Below are 16,920 nucleotides of genomic sequence, written 5' to 3' on the forward strand. Positions count from 1 at the left end.
CAGGATTCTTGCGATGGTTGGATATCGCGAGAATAGGTAAATCCAATTCAAATTCCACTGGCTAGGATAGCTAGTTCAATAATCGAAGGCGTTTTCCACCGGTTGTGTAAATCATGGGATTTTACAACAAGACGTCTTCAAACGCGCAAGTTCGGCAATGGAAGCTGGCTTACTGGATTGGTTCTTGGGGAACCAGCGGCAGGATAAGGGGAATCATGATGGATACGGTGCATTGTGCGATACCTTGCAACACCCGGTGATGAAGGAGGTCACCATCATACGGAGATTCCACGGCTACTAAAAAGAAATGTATAATCAAAGGCGATTCGATTTCCGTGCCATGGGATATACGGGTATAAGCTATTTGTCACTGGTAGGGCCAGTGACTTTGGAACATGCACACCAACTGTATGTTTCACAATCCATCCAAAACCTGGAAGTCGAGGCAGGGTTTCGACGACTAGTACACGAGTAAGCAAAATCATCAATAGGGTGATGGTAAGATTTTCGCCGTTTCCCGATGTCACGACAAGATGGATGTTTAGCTTTCCGACGGTGGGTGAGACTCCATTCATATCACACAATGAATTACGGGAACAAGCACAATCTGGAGTGGAACATAGCACGGTTTCGGTCATAGCTGGTCTTGCTCAACACGCGGAGAAATGCTATGATTTATGAGATAATGGCCAAGGAGGGTTCAACGATCACCAAGCATCAATCCGGTTGGAACGTGGCTTCTCAGCAACTTTACTTACTCCGTCAGTTTAGTGAAAAATGGGTATATGTCTAGCGAAGCTAGACTTTGTTTACTACACCTAATTCAAAACTACATTACCGGTACGCTACGAGGTCTTCACTGCTTTATGGATAATTGACGCAATGGAAACATCTATGGAATGGATTGGCAAAAACTCGGTTTGTATCGTTGAACAATGGAGCAACGTGATATACTACGCAGAGACAGATTGACAATGATTCAACTGGAGAAGTATCAGCAGGAGTTTTTCGGCTACGAGTAAGACATTATAACTCACATTGAAGGAAGGCGAGAAAGGCATCAACGTATTACAAAAGAGACGTGGGTCCTACTCATGAGACCGTAAATATGGAAGTAGACATTCTGCAAGGACAAGAATGCGGATTTTACAACAACGGTAACTGAAGAGAATTACAGCGGATCAGACACAATGGATGGATGGCATTTTCATTCGAGAGTCGGTGAATTTCTGGGTGGGTGAGGATGTTTGGGAGTAGGACTACATCCCTGGAGCCGCACTCACACGTCGAGTAACCAACCCCCTTGTGTTGGTATCAACGATCCCATTTGGCGGGAAACACGATCGTTTGGCGTCGGTCAGTGATAAGAGTGTATCGATCATTGCTCTCTTTCCGATCGGTACCACGCTGATAGCGAGAGTTTTTTGTCGGTTTACTACCCCGAGAGGCTAAAGCGACTAGTCAGTCCGGTCCAGATCATAAAGAAGGACGGTCAAGATGCTTGCATGCGCATCTCAGTTTTAATATGTCTTTTCTTGTTTGCATGTAGTTTAGTTAAGTTAAAATATAGTTAAAGTTAAAATATATAGTGTATTCCGTTATATATTGTGTATATCGCGTGTGTTTGTTTTACTGGAGGCCTTTTACCTCCAAACGTCGATTCCGATAATACTGGCCAATAATGGAAAAACATAAGGTCGTCGCAAAATACATGCCATTCTGCCCGTTTGGATCTTCTCAACCCTAATCGATGTCGGGAGCCTAGCAACATCATTTGAGCTATTTGAGAAGGCTAGGTTGGTCCTCGACTAGTTTTTAGCAATCTTTTTGATGACATTGTTGATGTGAGACTACAAGGCTAACTTGTCATCAATGATTATTCCAAGATATTTTAATTCACTAACGCGATCAACAGTCTCATCATTTATTTCAACGTTAAGGTCTGGCCTAGTGTTAGCCGAAGAGATAATCATGTATTTAGTTTTAGCAACATTTAACTTTAATTGTTTAAATTTTAACCAACGAGCAAGGGAATGCAAATCTCCGTTCAAATGTGCCACGGCTTCATCTACATCCTTAGCTGCAATGAACAGAATAGTGTCGTCAGCAAACAAATTTAGATCACAAAATCGTAAAACTCGCCTAATGTCATTTATATACATAATATATAAAATAGGACCTAAGACACTACCTTGCGGCACTCCAAAAGGATTGTCGAGAGGACTAGATACAAAATCGTTAAAACTAATTTTCAAGTTCAAAAATTTTCTCTAATGTGTGCAACATGTTAATGGGGTGGTACTCTTCGGCTTTATCCGTTCCACTAACTTTGGGAATAGGAATCACAAGTGATTCCTTCCAAACTGTCGGCACGTGCCCAGTTTGTAGTGATTCATTTACAAGGTCCAGCAGATCGTGTCCGATGACATGAAAGCAATCTTGTATCACTTTTGCGTTGACATTATCGATACCAGCCGATTTTCCCAAAGAAAAACAAATATCCTTCAACTGTTCAAAAGTGATTGAGTGAAATCCGTCAAATCTACAGTTAATATTAATCGGCTGTGTTATTTCCACAGGTTCACTGACGAGCTCAATACTTTGATTGATCAGTTGGACACTGTTAACGAAATAACTGTTCAATTTTTCAGCTATTCTTTGTTCAGATTGTTCTTCTGCCCGTTAAAAGATATGGATTGCGAGGAACTACGTTTAGGTTTAATTAAATTCTTTAGGATTTTCCATAACTCTTTGCTGTTGTTTTGATGTTGATCGATCTTCCTTTGAATATATTCACATTTTGTCTTCTTCAATGCCCGTGAATAAATATTTCGCGCGTGCGTGTACCCATTCCAAAGACGTTCACTATTAGTTCTGCAAAATTTCTTGTACATTTTATCCCTTTTACGTTTAACGCGCAAAAGATCTAAAGAGTACCAGCTGTTCGATTTATTTGAAATAACAAACTTTTGAGAAACTAAACTAATTGTACACTCTTTTAACAGGTTAGTTAGAACAGCTGCCTTGTTATCCAAATTTCTATTCAATTCCGTAAAATCCATGCATCTCGAAACAAGTTGAGACATAGCTTGTTTCGAATATCTTTTCCAGCACTTGATTTTAACTATATCCTCTTCACGGTTAGGTTCATTCTCCAGCAAAATTGAAATCCTCTTATGGTCTGAAATTTTACAATCGGCCTCTACATACGAATGAACCCCGTCAAAATTGGAATACACGTGATCTATCAATGTTTGATCGTTGAGCCAACCAATATTGAAATCGCCCGAAATTACATTATGTTTACTTAAGTCAACGAAATTCTCCCGTCAGTTTTCTAAAATTTCTAAAAACCGTCGATCGCTTGAACTAGGAGAATGGTATACTACTGCAAAATTTCCCATCTGCATGCATCTTTCAACTGATTTACCCAAGAACCAATTATTATCAACTGCTTCGTTTAACCGAACGTTGAATTTAATCAATTCTTTGGCGTAAATAGCAACTCCACCGGTATGTCTGGAATGAGATAGGCAAAAAGCAACTCTATAGCCCGGAATGCTATACTGATCAAATGCATCAGCATCAACAACAATGGACGTTTGTTTTCTAGAAGATGTCGCATTGCGACAAAGTTTGTAGATAACCTAGCTATATTTAAATACAATGTTTCAGACAACCTCTCGTTTGTTAGTTGCTATTCACTTGACAAAACGTTGCTTTTTTCAATTCTAGCAGTCTCCGATATACTGAACACTGCTTACTAAATGCCGCATGATTTACGTCCAAATTCATTTTACGTTCAATATTCTTTCTAATACAATTCACGCATTTAAAATCAGTTGACTAGCATTCAGATGTTCTATGTGCTCCATTACATCTGGAGCATGTTTCTTTAGTCACGCATCCCGTGTTCTTATGACAATATTCTCCACAGTTGAAGCAGCGCAGCACGTTAAAGGCCTCTGTTAACAGGCTAACAATTTGAACCTTATAGCCACGTACTTCCAACTCCGCTAGCGAATGACGGATCTCAATAGAAGCATGTCTGTAATAACCTACGTACTTGGAACTATTGAGAACCAGAGCTACCGGTCCAAAGCCCTGGTAAAGGAGGATGGTTGTGATGATCTGGGCCGCGGTCACCACGTAAAGCAAAAAAGGTCATAACCCCAAGTCCAAGGCGTGAAGCGACCCGTGCCGAGGGATGAGTGATCGAGGGGGTGAAAAAGATGCTCGATCGTTAACGCAGCCTGTGGGGTACCTGGGCAACCCCCACAGAAAGTGTCCCTTACCACGTTACTGCGGAGCTCTGGCGTGGCGGACCTCTCTTTCTCGCGCGACTTGTGGGATCAATGAGCGACGTGAAAAACAAAAACCAAGAAACGGAGGTGCCGAATCCCTTTACTAAAGGTGGTTTGATGAGGTCACCCCCAGTGGGGAGAGTAGTGGAGCGACGAGGGCTGTATCCGACAGCACCAGTGACCCCCCAGCAGTGGTAGGAAATAGCCCTACCAATGCGCTGGACGGGCCACTATCCGTGATGCGTAAAGTGGTGGAGCAGCTCGATACTATAATCGAGTTCACTAACGCGAAGCAAAATATCAGCAAGGAACTGAAACAGAGCCTGCTGGTGCTCCGGAAGGCTGTTCGTGTCGCAAGATAGGAGCAGCAGGCTTGCGCCAAGAGTGTGGAGTGTGGAGAAAAGTGCGACAGAGGAACCCAGACAGTGGCCTCCAAGAGGGAGGGAAGAGAGAAGGCCGACATAGGTACCCAGACAGGGGCCTTCCCCTTCCCCTTCTATGGAGCAGCCAAGTCGCTCGAAGCGGCGGCTGAGTTCCCCTCGAAGGGTATGGGCAAGGGCAATCGTAAGACGGCGTCGAACGTGAAGTGCCGTAGGAAGTCACCAGGCGAGGGTGCAAAAACCAACACCATACGGCGTGTAACCGTCACGGCCAAACGCCGTTTGGTCGAAGTAAACCGGGGCAAAAATGACCCCGCCGGGCAAAGAGAAGGTACCAGCAACTCGGCGCAACCGGGGCAGGGGGGTGTAAACCCCTGGACGCTGGTTACCAAGAAGAAGCCGACACCGACACTGGATGCACCGCGGCCCGCGAAGAAGGCCAAGGACAGAGGCGAGGCCTTGTGGTTAAAGACCGACAAGGACAAATATGCCAACGTCCTAAAGTCGATGAGGGCGACCGAAAGCCTCTCGGCCCTCGGGCAAGACGTGCGCAGCGTGAGACGCACGAATACAGGCGAAATGCTTTTGGTGCTGAAGCGAGGCACACAATCCAATTCTGTCTATATGGCCTTGGCCCAAGAGGTGAAGGCGCCCAGGTGAGGTCGTTAGGGGCGAAAATGACTCTCCAGTGTAAGCATCTGGACGAGCTCACGACCGCAGACGATATCGTCACAGCCGTCAAGGAGCAATGCAACGTAACAATCGAGCGAGCCTCTGTACGCTTGAGAGGGGGACCCTCTGGCACCCAAGTAGCCTACCTCAGGCTACTGAAGGCAGATGCCCAAAAGGTTACCGTGATAGGTAAACTGAAGATCGGCTGGTCAGTATGCCCAATTAGCATACCCCAGCCGCCTTTAGTGGATAGGTGCTATCGGTGTCTTGAGTCCGGCCGTAAATCGTACGAATGTAAGGGTACAGACAGGAGCAAACTATATCGTCGCTGCGGCGAGGAGGGGCATAAGGAGCGGGGCTGCACTAAGGCGCATAAATGACTTATCTGCACCGCTAAGAAGCAAGCCCGTAATCATGCTATGGGCGGACCTTCGTGTCCCTTCGGTGAGGCAAATAAGAAGAGACCGTTAAAGTCACAATTTTCTATTACATATACAAATAAACCCATTTTTCTGCTTTCCTTACACTCCAAAAATCGAAATTTATCATTCAATACACAGCGAATAGTAGTGTTATCTGAAAAATATGAATATTAAAGAAAACAGATGGACAAACACATTTTTCTGGCAAGCAATCGATTATCGATATTATTTACATTATCGGTAAATAACGAACCACCCTATACATTCTTTTATATACGAAGAAAACCAGTTCATTTTTGACAAAATTTATCATGAAACTATAAAATATACATCCAGAACGATGTAATCACAATATAAAAACACGCCTTTGCCGAAATATTTTTTTTGTATTATTGGCCTATGGGGGACCACTGTGCAACGGGACGGTTCCCAGTTCAAGAGATAATACACTCCTCCGCCGAGGGTGTTGCGATTGCCAAGATCAATGGTGTGTTCTATTGTAGCTGCTACGCTCCACCAAGGTGGCCCATAGAACAGTTCAACCAGATGATCGACAGGCTCTCGTTAGACCTAGTGGGCCGTAAACCGGTAGTTATAGCGGGAGACTTTAACGCTTAGGCAGTAGAGTGGGGCAGCCGCTGTACAAATAACAGGGGCCAAGCGCTAATGGAGGCGCTTACGAAACTCGATGCTGTGCTAGCTAACAATGGCTCCGCTAGCACATTCCGTAGAAACGGGGTGGAGGCATGGATTGACGTAACATTTGCCAGCCCGAATCTGGTTCCAGGCATGGAACGGAGGGTAAACGAAGGCTACACCCATAGCGATCATTTAGCAATCCGCTTTAGGATCCCTGTCAGGTACGCGGGTGGAAGTCCAACCACTTCGACAGCGAAGCTTTCACCGCGGCCCTGTGACTAGAGGCCAACACCGACAGTCTAAGCGGGGATGCGCTGGTAGCCGTTCTATCACGCGCGTGCGACGCCACTATGCCGAGAAAAACTGCCAAGAAACGGTAGATGCCCAGTATACTGGTGGAGTGCCGAGATTGCAGCTCTACGATCAGCCTGTCTCAGAGCTAGACGTAGGATGCAAAGAGACCGCACCGAGGATGCAAGAGAGAACCGCCGTGAAGTGTTTCGAGCTGCGAAATTGGCCCTTAACAAGGCCATTAAAAGCAGCAAGAGAGCGTGTTTCGACAACCTGTGTGAGAGTGCCAACGCGAATCCGTGGGGTGACGCCTACAGAATCGTGACGAGCAAGACCAAAGGGGGCTCTTCACCCCCAGAACGGTCTCCGGACCGGTTGGCGACGATTATCGAAGTACTCTTCCCGTCTCGAGCCACAAGCCCCTGGCCACATGCACTACGAGACAGTGCGGGCACGGCCGAAATGGTGGCTCCAGTGACGAATGAAGGACTAATCGCAGTGGCTAATTCCCTAGCAATGAACAAAGCTCCAGGGCCGGATGGAGTTCCAAACAGCGCTCTCAAGACAGCGATCATAGCGAACCCGAACATGTTCAGGCTAGCTAAGCTGAGATGCCTTGACGAGTGCCGTTTCCCCGATAGATGGAAAAGGCAGAAATTGGTGTTGTTGCCGAAGTCCGGGAAGCCGCCAGGCGACCCATCGGCGTACAGACCAATCTGTCTGATCGACACGACTGGCAAATTGCTTGAGAGGATCATCCTCAACAGGCTAACCCCGTACGCAGAAGGTACGGGCGGCCTGTCAAGCAACCAGCTTGGCTTTCGGAAGGGTAAGTTCACAGTGGACGCTCTCAACTCAGTGATAAAGACTGCCGAGATAGCGATCCAATGAAAAAGGCGAGGTATTCGATACTGTGCGTTAGTGACACTTGACGTGAAGAACGCATTTAACAGCGCAAGCTGGGATGCCATCGCGCTCTCGTTACACCGGCTTAGCCTACCGGTGGCTCTGTACCGGATCCTGGAAAGTTACTTCCAGAACCGCGTACTGCTACACGAGACCGATGCCGGTCAGAAAAGGATTCCGATTACCGCCGGAGTCCCGCAGGGCTCGATACTAGGCCCGGTGCTATGGAACCTCATGTATGACGGGTTCTGGGACTGAAGTTCCCTCCTGAGGTCAAGATCATCAGCTTTGCCGACAACGTAACCTTGGAGGTCTATGGGGAGTCAATTCCTGAGGTAGAACTAACTGCAGAACACGCAATCAACACGATGGAGGAATGGATGAGCGCGAGAGGCCTGGAGCTCGCTCAGCATAAGACGGAGGTAGTTATCGTCAACAACCGCAAGTCGGCACAACATGCAGTTATCCATGTGGGAGAAGTCGTGATCCCCTCACAGCGGAGTCTGAAGTCTCTCGGAGTCATTATAGACGACAAGCTGACCTTCGGCAGCCACGTTGACTATACATGCAAGAGAGCGTCGACTGCTGTTGCGGCACTATCGAGGATGATGTCCAACAGCTCAAAGGTGTGCGCCAGTAGACGTAGGCCACTGGTACGGCGGCCCGTCATGGTCAAGAGCACTGAGGGTAACCAGTTACCTACGGAAATTGGAGAGCACCTACCGCGTGATGTGCCTCAGAGTGATATCTGCCTACCGCACGGTATCACACGATGCATCCTGCGTGATAGCGAGCATGATGCCAGTCGGGCTGGTCATCCAGGAAGATGAGGAGTCCTTTGAGCTACGTGGAAAAAAGAGGAGCCCGCGAGCGCACCAGGGAGACCTCGGTCGCCAGATGGCAGCGTGAGTGGGATAACTCCTCGAAAGGTAGGTGGACCCACCGGCTGATACCGAACATATCGAGCTGGGTGGACAGACCCCATAGGGAAGTTCACTTCTATCTGACACAATTCCTGTCAGGCCATGGCTGCTTCCGACAGTACCTCCACAGGTTCAAGCACGCGGAGGTCCCCGCCAGCCCTGACTGCCCAGGTGTAGACGAAACTTCCGAACACATACTGTTCGTTTGTCCTCGTTTCGACGTCGAAAGAAGAGCAATGCTTGACGTCTGTGGCTGGGACACAACCCCTGATACCCTTATTCAGCAGATGTGTCAATCGGTGAAGAAGTGGAACGCAGTCTCGACTGCAACCACCCAGATTGCCTGTAGGCTACAGGGAATCTGGCGCACCTAGCAACAGACGACGGGCACGACTAACTAGTGATTGGTTAGTTGGAGCGAAAAAGGCCGAGCACAGAAAAGTGAGTGAATGGTCTGTTCATGCTAAGGCAGATTTGGCGCAGCAACCGCGTAAGGGGAAAACCCAGCCACCCCGAAGCAAGGTAGAAGAGCGAGTGTATAGGCGTATATGTGGACTGCCTCATGCCAAGATGGGAGGGTCGTAGCGTAGTATGTTGGGACTTAGCTGTCGATGCCTCGTGGCTTGGCAGAGGAGCGAAAGGGTGAGCATCCAAGTCAATCTCACACGGTATGCTAAGGGTGAGTACAAAAGTCAGCCTCACATGGTATGGTAGAGGTGAGCACAAAAGTCAGCGTCACAAGGTATGAAAACGGTGAGCACCCAAGTAAGCCTCACATGGTATGTCTGAAGTGGGGCCTAAGAAAAATGTCCCACATGGGACGCCAGGGGGGAGCGACAGCGGTGTAATAGAGTGGCACGATCGAGAGTGAACCAGGTGATAGGGTGAGCATCCAAGTCAGGCTCACATGGTATGTTAGAGGCTAGCACAAAAATAAGCCTAGCAAGGAATGAAAAAGGTGAGCATACAAGTCAGCCTCGCAAGGAACGAAAAAGGTGAGCACAAAAGTCAACCTCATGTGAAGTGTTAGAGAGTGAATCAAAGTGTGACAGAGAGAGCACCCAAGTAACCCTCATACAGGACGTATGAACGCGTGAGCGAGAGCGAATGAGTACATCAAGTACAGCCCTCCCGCAGAAGTAATACCGAGAGGTAGTCCCTGGGGGGAACGATGGCGGAGCCCAATGGAGTTTAGTCGTTATTAATGGCTGCGTCACCATTCGAGCCCGACACACTCCCAGTACATCCTGTGTGGTAGCTTGGACCCTACTAATAGCACGTGTACTGGGCTAGTACGTAAATGTATTCTCCATTGTAAAAAAAAGCCACGTACTTCTAATATAATATCCAACATAATATATGCATATGATTAAAAATAGGCGGCGTAAATATCATTTACGCTGTGTATAGTACAGACACCGGGAAAATCCGTGATAAAAATAAAACTCGAACGTCAATCGAGAACATATTTATTCACACTTAGGTGACAGCCAGAATCCTAATATTTGGATTTATTCTTTCCACGTCTTGTAACAGATCGGCGAAAAATTGTGCAGTATGGGAAACTGAGACACAATTATTTACTACCAGCGTAGAATATTTCGCAGGAATGTTACTAAGATATATCACCTTTTTCATGAATTTTGAATGCATTCTACTTATATGATCATTTGATAACTCTCAAACACAACACTTAATTTGCGTAATGTATTTATTTCCTAATACCATGCTATATGGAAAACCACATATTTTCACAAAACATTTTATTATAGGCCCAATTCAAACACTGCGCAGGTCGGGTGGGGTTATTAAACTTTCTTGACTAACGTATGCGGAATGAAATTTGGACAATGCTTCCAGCATTAAAAACGTCATACTTTAGGCACACTTGTTTTAAACATCCAGTGTTGATTTCGACTCGCTAGGAGATACTATGTGAACAAAATGGCAGCGAACGCCCAATCTGTCACCTAGCTATGGTGCAAAAAAATAGTTTTGGCACAATGAAGGATTATGGTATAGGGGAGACCGGGGCTGGTTGGCCGAGTTTTGCTTTCGGAATTTCTGTACTCATTCTGGTTAGGCTTTTTGAAAACCGGTTTGTGCTGTCATGAAGATACAACCCTTGAGCACATATGTAATTTTTTTCATTCATGAAAAAAATAAGAGAAAAACTTATTAGCAAACAAAAGCGGAAAGAAAAATCCAACCCAGGGCTGGAGTAGGTTGGCCGAGTTTGGTGAAATAAGTTAAACACGTCAAATGTATCAGTGGAAAACTTTTAATTAAAAATATCGTTTTTCGTATATAGGTAAAGAAAATAAAATCCACTTTTCCCTTTTTAGTCCTTTTAACCTTTTTGGACTTACCTTTGGCAGCTTTAGTGAACTTTTTACCAGCTCTCGCTGATTTTTTTCCTCTGCCAGCGTACGCTTACGTTTGATTTCATTTGTCTATTCCTCCAATACTGCTTTTATTGGGGAATCGGTCAAAATTTGAGACGATTGGCGTTTACGAACTTGCCACTTCTTCGAATCAGATCGTGCACTCGCCTAAAGAAGAGGTCAGACGTCTTCAGAAAGGCTTACATCTGCAGCAGATTCTATGCTAATGGACGAGTTTTGTTCGGGGCTAGGTCTATCTGTGACAAATCCTGCCAGAAACTCCTCAGGAGGAAAAATTTCAGGATTGTAGCGGCACACGCCAGAGACTCTGAAACCTGCTTGGCATTTAATTCATAAAATATCGGAATCAACTTTTTTATAAACAATTTCCGATTTTTAATGACTCTAATCTCTTATTTCTATTTGGTAATAATTTTAAATTATTTTTATTACTTATTTCTCGTGTATATTTTTCCTTATAATCATCATTATTAGCATAATATCAAATTTTGCTTTGAAAAAGGTTGGCATTTCACAAATATCAAAGTGGACATTACTCTACACTAAATTCACAACTCGGCCAACCAGCCCCGCACAGAAGTCGGCCAACCTGCCCCAATGTATATGTTCAAGAACAATCACGCTTTACACAAACAAATATAAGCTTACACTGGTAACCGTTATACCTGTTTGTTGGGTTTTGAATACCCTTTCAAGCAGTACAAAGTTATTGGAAATCGGATGTAAATTGATTCGCTTTACACTTATTATTTTTCTGAAACAGAAATTTACTCACCAGTGCCGAAAAAAGAACAAACGTGCTCCTGTACAAACGACACCACCAAAACACCTGAAATTACTTCTGTACATTGGTGACCTAATATCCCACCAAAATCATTATAGATGTCGCTACTGCGCATAATAGTCTTTTCATAAAAGACATTCGGCCAACCTGCTCCTTCGGCCAATCAGCCCCGGTCACCCCTACCTTTTGTACAAAAGGCTGATAACACTTCAAATGAACCACAAACCGCGTCCAAATGAGAATTTCTGGGATAATTTGAAGCAGAGAGTATATGCCAATAATTTTTGACCTAAAACTAGCAAACATGATAATCAAAATTAAGAATGAAATTAAGAAAATGCCAACATAATTTTTTTCGATTCCTTTGCAAAAAGTTCCTGCAAACAGTCGTCGAATGGGCTCAATTTTTTTCTACATTATGGTAATAAGCTGACAAATGTTTTTATATAGAGAAAACATTTAATAAAGAGTTTTCTTCAAAAAATTGCCTTTTGAATTTTGTCCAAATTTTATTCCGCATACGTTAGTTGTCACTATTCAAAATGTTGTTTTGATAGGGCGCGTTTGTGATTGAACGAAAATGAAAAGGCATTTTTTCATACCGTTCACTAAATCTTCATGAAAGTCAATCCGCTTATTCAGAAGACTGATATAGCACTGCTAATTATTATTCGTTAGGTTTAAGCAAACAGTGTAAAAAAAGTCTTTTTAATTTTCTCTGATGAACCTATTTCTCTGCTGAACCTCATTCAATGTGAATATGGACTGTATTAGACAATTTCGAAGATAGCCTTCTGGTATACTTACTATAATCGCATATCAGTACCATGTAGATACGAAATTCCATGACACAAGAGACAAACATGCAATTCGACCAATTATTGTATTTATAACAATGTTAGAATACTGCTTAAGACTGACCCTGAGGCAGTGAAACAAAAACAATCTAAATCTTCTGTACTATGCGCTAGCAACGTTTACTACCTATACATCACTTGTTTCTTTTAAATGTTCATTGCATTCTTTGCAAATACGAGAGGGTGTACGAATCCTTAACTGGAATACACTAGGCTCTACATAACAGCATTTGTAACAAAATTCTTGCCTACAGTTTCGACAGCAATTTCTTCGTTCGTAGCGGTTGAATCTGAAAGAAAGAAATTTACATCTGATTAAAAGAAAAGCATTGATTGATGTTATACTACTACCATCACTATAGAATAAGCATAACTACAAAAACCAAGCCCTGCGTCGGGTTCACTCGTTTCTGTATATTCTATTAATTTTTCATCAATCATTCTAATTAGATCAAGGTTTCTGATGCAATTGCATGTTTTTTGTCTAAACTGGGGTGTCCCCCAGTCGTGTTCGTGTTCCCAACATATTTTTCATATTCTATAGAAATAAACAATCGAAGAGATTCTCAAAAGTGAATTTAATCTATAGTCATCTAATTGATCTTGGTAATAATTCTTTATTTATTTTTTATTTAAAAAGGGAAAAGTTTCAATTTTTGTAAAGGTGTGTAGCCATATTTTTATGAAATAGGGTAAATTGGGGAGAGATGCAGCACATTTCAAAAAATCGATCCTGCATCAAAGTAAACCATTGAATATTTTAAAAAATGGTCATTGCGGGAGAGATGCCGCATGTGCGGGTGGGACGCCGCACAGTGGTCACAAATTGAAAAATGGCGAACAAAAGTATTGTTTTGCTCTCGTTGATGTTTTTTTGATTAGGTGTCCAGCAGAGTTTCTTGAAGTTTGATTATACCTATAAATTGGCTAGCACCTACACTTTGCTTAAGAGGTACTACCATTTCTAGAAACATTTTTTTATTCAACATTTTAAAAATATTTCTCTTTCTGTGTAAGGTTAAGTTTGAGTAACTTTAATAAGGGTTCGATTTATCTATATGTTTGTACGAGCGATATATATCTATGTGTTAGTAGGGTTTCTTAAAAGCCGAAAATTCTGTTTCTCCGAACAAACAATTTATATAACTTAGGTTAATTCCTGAAAGATTTGTTTTGAAAAAAAAAACATTAATTCCTTGAAATTTTCGTTTTTATCCCAATATTGACATCACTACACATCAATGCATTCACAAAAATTAGTGCCTGAAACTTTACAGAATAAACCGAAGTAACTAATACTTAGATACATATCGCCCGCTTTAAATATATAGATAAATAGACTCATAATCCTGTATGTTGCTGTGTTAGGTCCGTTAGTTTTTGGATATACCTTAACAGTTATGTGTCCAACAAAAAAAAACACCTTTAACAGCCCAACGAGGGTACCAGGGTACCCCCAAATTGAAATGCTCATAACTATGGCTTCCTTTAACCGATTTGGACACTTTTAGATATTTTGGATTCAGGAACTCGTCCACTTTTTGATTCTGTACAATAAAACCGGAATAATGGATCGGTTTTTTGGTAATCCGAATTTTCCGGAGTAATGTTCCAGTACTAGGATATGATTTGTAAATTTTAATAATGTACTAGCAATTCAAATTGTTTCGGAAGTATGTTTTTTATTGTTACGGGACCTTATGGCAAAAATGGAATTGGAATGGAATGGCCATTCACGGCCCCACGGGAACCTGCTCCGGAATGTCCGTTCCGGGGTCAAATCACCAAATGGTTCCAAAACCACGAGATACAACCTACTGATGTAATTCCAAGAATTTTGATACCCATATTGCTAGTATTCCATTGAAGTTCGCAAATAGTACCCCAGCACTGGAACCTGCTTCCGGAAGCCCAGATTCCCGGGAACCGAATGAAGTAACCCGATTCATTTTTACCAAGTCCAAAATTGGATGAGTTCCTGAATCCAAAACGGCCAAAAGTATCGAAATCGGTTGGATATTACCTTAGTTATGGGCATTTTAGTTTTGTGGGTACCCGGGTACCCACGTCGGCCTGTTACGTAGTAAAAAAAATTCAAGTCCCTCCTCACTCCCACCCTTACTATATCAACAATATTATTAACCCAAAAGCTTGACTTAGTGAAGCACTAAGATGTCACAAAGTTTCAATTTCCAGCTATGGATAAAACATAGGAATTTAATTAATTGAAACTTGAAAAGGTACCCGGGTACCGCGTCGGACACACAACGGGTAACAAGAACCGTAGGGGTTAGGTATTTTTAACATAGGATGTGTATGCAAAGTTTGAAAGAAATCGGTTAAGTAGTTTCGGAATGGAAGGTAACACTGCCAATCGTGTTTTCCAGAGACGTTCTACAAAAAGCTTCATCACCGAGTTTGTCGATATTTTTGCAAAGAAAAATTACAGCATGTTATTGAAATGATATACTATAATTTACAAATGTTTTGATCAATTCGCTTAACGCAAAGTTCTAAAAAAATTGCAGTACAAAGTTTTTTTTACGCTGAAACCCTTAAACACCACCTCTCTCATCCTCTCTTCCTCTCTCATTATATATATATATATATATATATATATATATATATATATATATATATATATATATATATATATATATATATATATATATATATATATATATATATATATATATATATATATATATATATATATATATATATATATATATATATATATATATATATATATATATATATATATATATATATATATATATATATATATATTAGGGTGGGGCATTGTTATATGGAAAAACGTAATCATCACCACATCAACCGAGCACAGCACTTTTTTGGTTCTTTTTGGGGTCCCTAATAACTGTGCAAAATTTGGGGTCGATTGGTTTTGACCCGGCGTAGCGCATTGCGTTTGAAATTTGTATTTATTTATTTATTTATAATTGATATCAACAGACACAGTGTGGTCCTAATGATAATTTCTTAATCTATTTAAAAAGTCAAATTGTAATCTGCTACGTGGAATGTGAAGATCGAACACGGATGACACTCTGTTGAAGGTCCGCTGCAAACCATTGATGGCACCGTTTACTCCATAGTTAGTCCGGCGAAGAGGTAATCGGAGGAATAAATTATTGCGAAGAGCGCGGGGGCGAACGTTCATATTTATCGCACTGAGAAGCTCGGGGCAGTCAATTCGATCTTGCAAAATATCCGAAATCGTCATAGCACGGAATAGATCCCGCCGCACTTGCAATGTATCGAGTCCAATAAGCAAACCCCGGCTTTCGTAACTTGGCAGCTGGTGAGGGTTGCTCCAAGACAATCGACGAAAGGCAAACCGAACAAATCTGCGCTGTACTGTCTCAATTCGATGGACACCGTTAAGATAATGAGGGTTCCACACAACTGAACAATATTCCAGAGTTGATCCAACGAGTGAGCAGTAGAGAGATTTCAAGCAGTAAATATCTGAAAAATGCTTAGATATTCTCATTATGAACCCCAAACAGCGTGATGCCTTTGCGACAATATAGCTGATATGCTGTTTAAACGTCAGTTGTTCATCGAGAAAATCTCCGAGATCTTTGACACAATTCGCTCTGTCAATCGTGGATTCAGCTAGACAGTAATCGAATCGAATTGGCGTTTTTTTCCTCGAGAACGTAATGACCGTACATTTCTTGGGGTTTAGGGTCATTCGGTTGAACTCGCACCATTCCGCAAAGGTTACCAGTTGGCGTTGAAGGAAAGCTGCATCATCAGTATTCCGGATTCTATGGTATAACTTGAGGTCGTCGGCGAAAGACAACCGTGGTCCTTCTAGACAAAAGTTGACGTCGTTGAAATACAGAAGAAAAATCAATGGACCGAGATGGCTGCCTTGTGGAATACCAGATGAAGCAAAGAACTCTTCGGATACACAATCACCTATCTTGACTGCTAGACGACGATCACTGAGATACGATTGCAGCCAACGGAGAATATTAGTACCAAAGCCAAGTCTATCCAACTTTGCCACTGCAATAGCGTGATTAATCTTGTCAAAGGCAGCTGAAAGGTCCGTGTAGATAGCGTCAGTTTGAAGTCCGTCCGACATGGCATCTGTAACATATGTTGTGAACGACAGAAGATTCGTAGATGTTGAACGTTTCGGCATAAATCCATGCTGAGTCTCGGAGATATACTGTTTGCAGTGGCTGGAAATGGGTTCCAACACAGTCATTTCAAACAGCTTAGGAACTGCGCTTAGCGTTGTAATACCACGGTAGTTGTCAACTCCCTTTTTATCACCTTTTTTGTGAACTGGAAACATG

General features: G+C 42.8%; 1 protein-coding gene across 1 annotated transcript in view; it reads right to left on the minus strand.

Annotated features, from left to right (window-relative positions):
- Positions 1-9,990: 9,990 nt before the first annotated feature.
- LOC131693321 (WD repeat and FYVE domain-containing protein 3-like) overlaps positions 9,991-16,920 on the minus strand; it is a 180,400-nt gene continuing 173,470 nt past the window's right edge. Inside the window, exon 8 of the mRNA XM_058981044.1 lies at positions 9,991-12,873. Coding sequence (XP_058837027.1) covers positions 12,711-12,873 — 163 coding nt within the window. The 3' untranslated portion in view covers positions 9,991-12,710. The remainder of the gene's footprint in view (positions 12,874-16,920) is intronic.

The sequence above is a fragment of the Topomyia yanbarensis genome, chromosome 3 (genome assembly GCF_030247195.1).
Source record: "Topomyia yanbarensis strain Yona2022 chromosome 3, ASM3024719v1, whole genome shotgun sequence".
In the NCBI taxonomy this organism is placed as follows: Eukaryota; Metazoa; Arthropoda; class Insecta; order Diptera; family Culicidae; genus Topomyia; species Topomyia yanbarensis.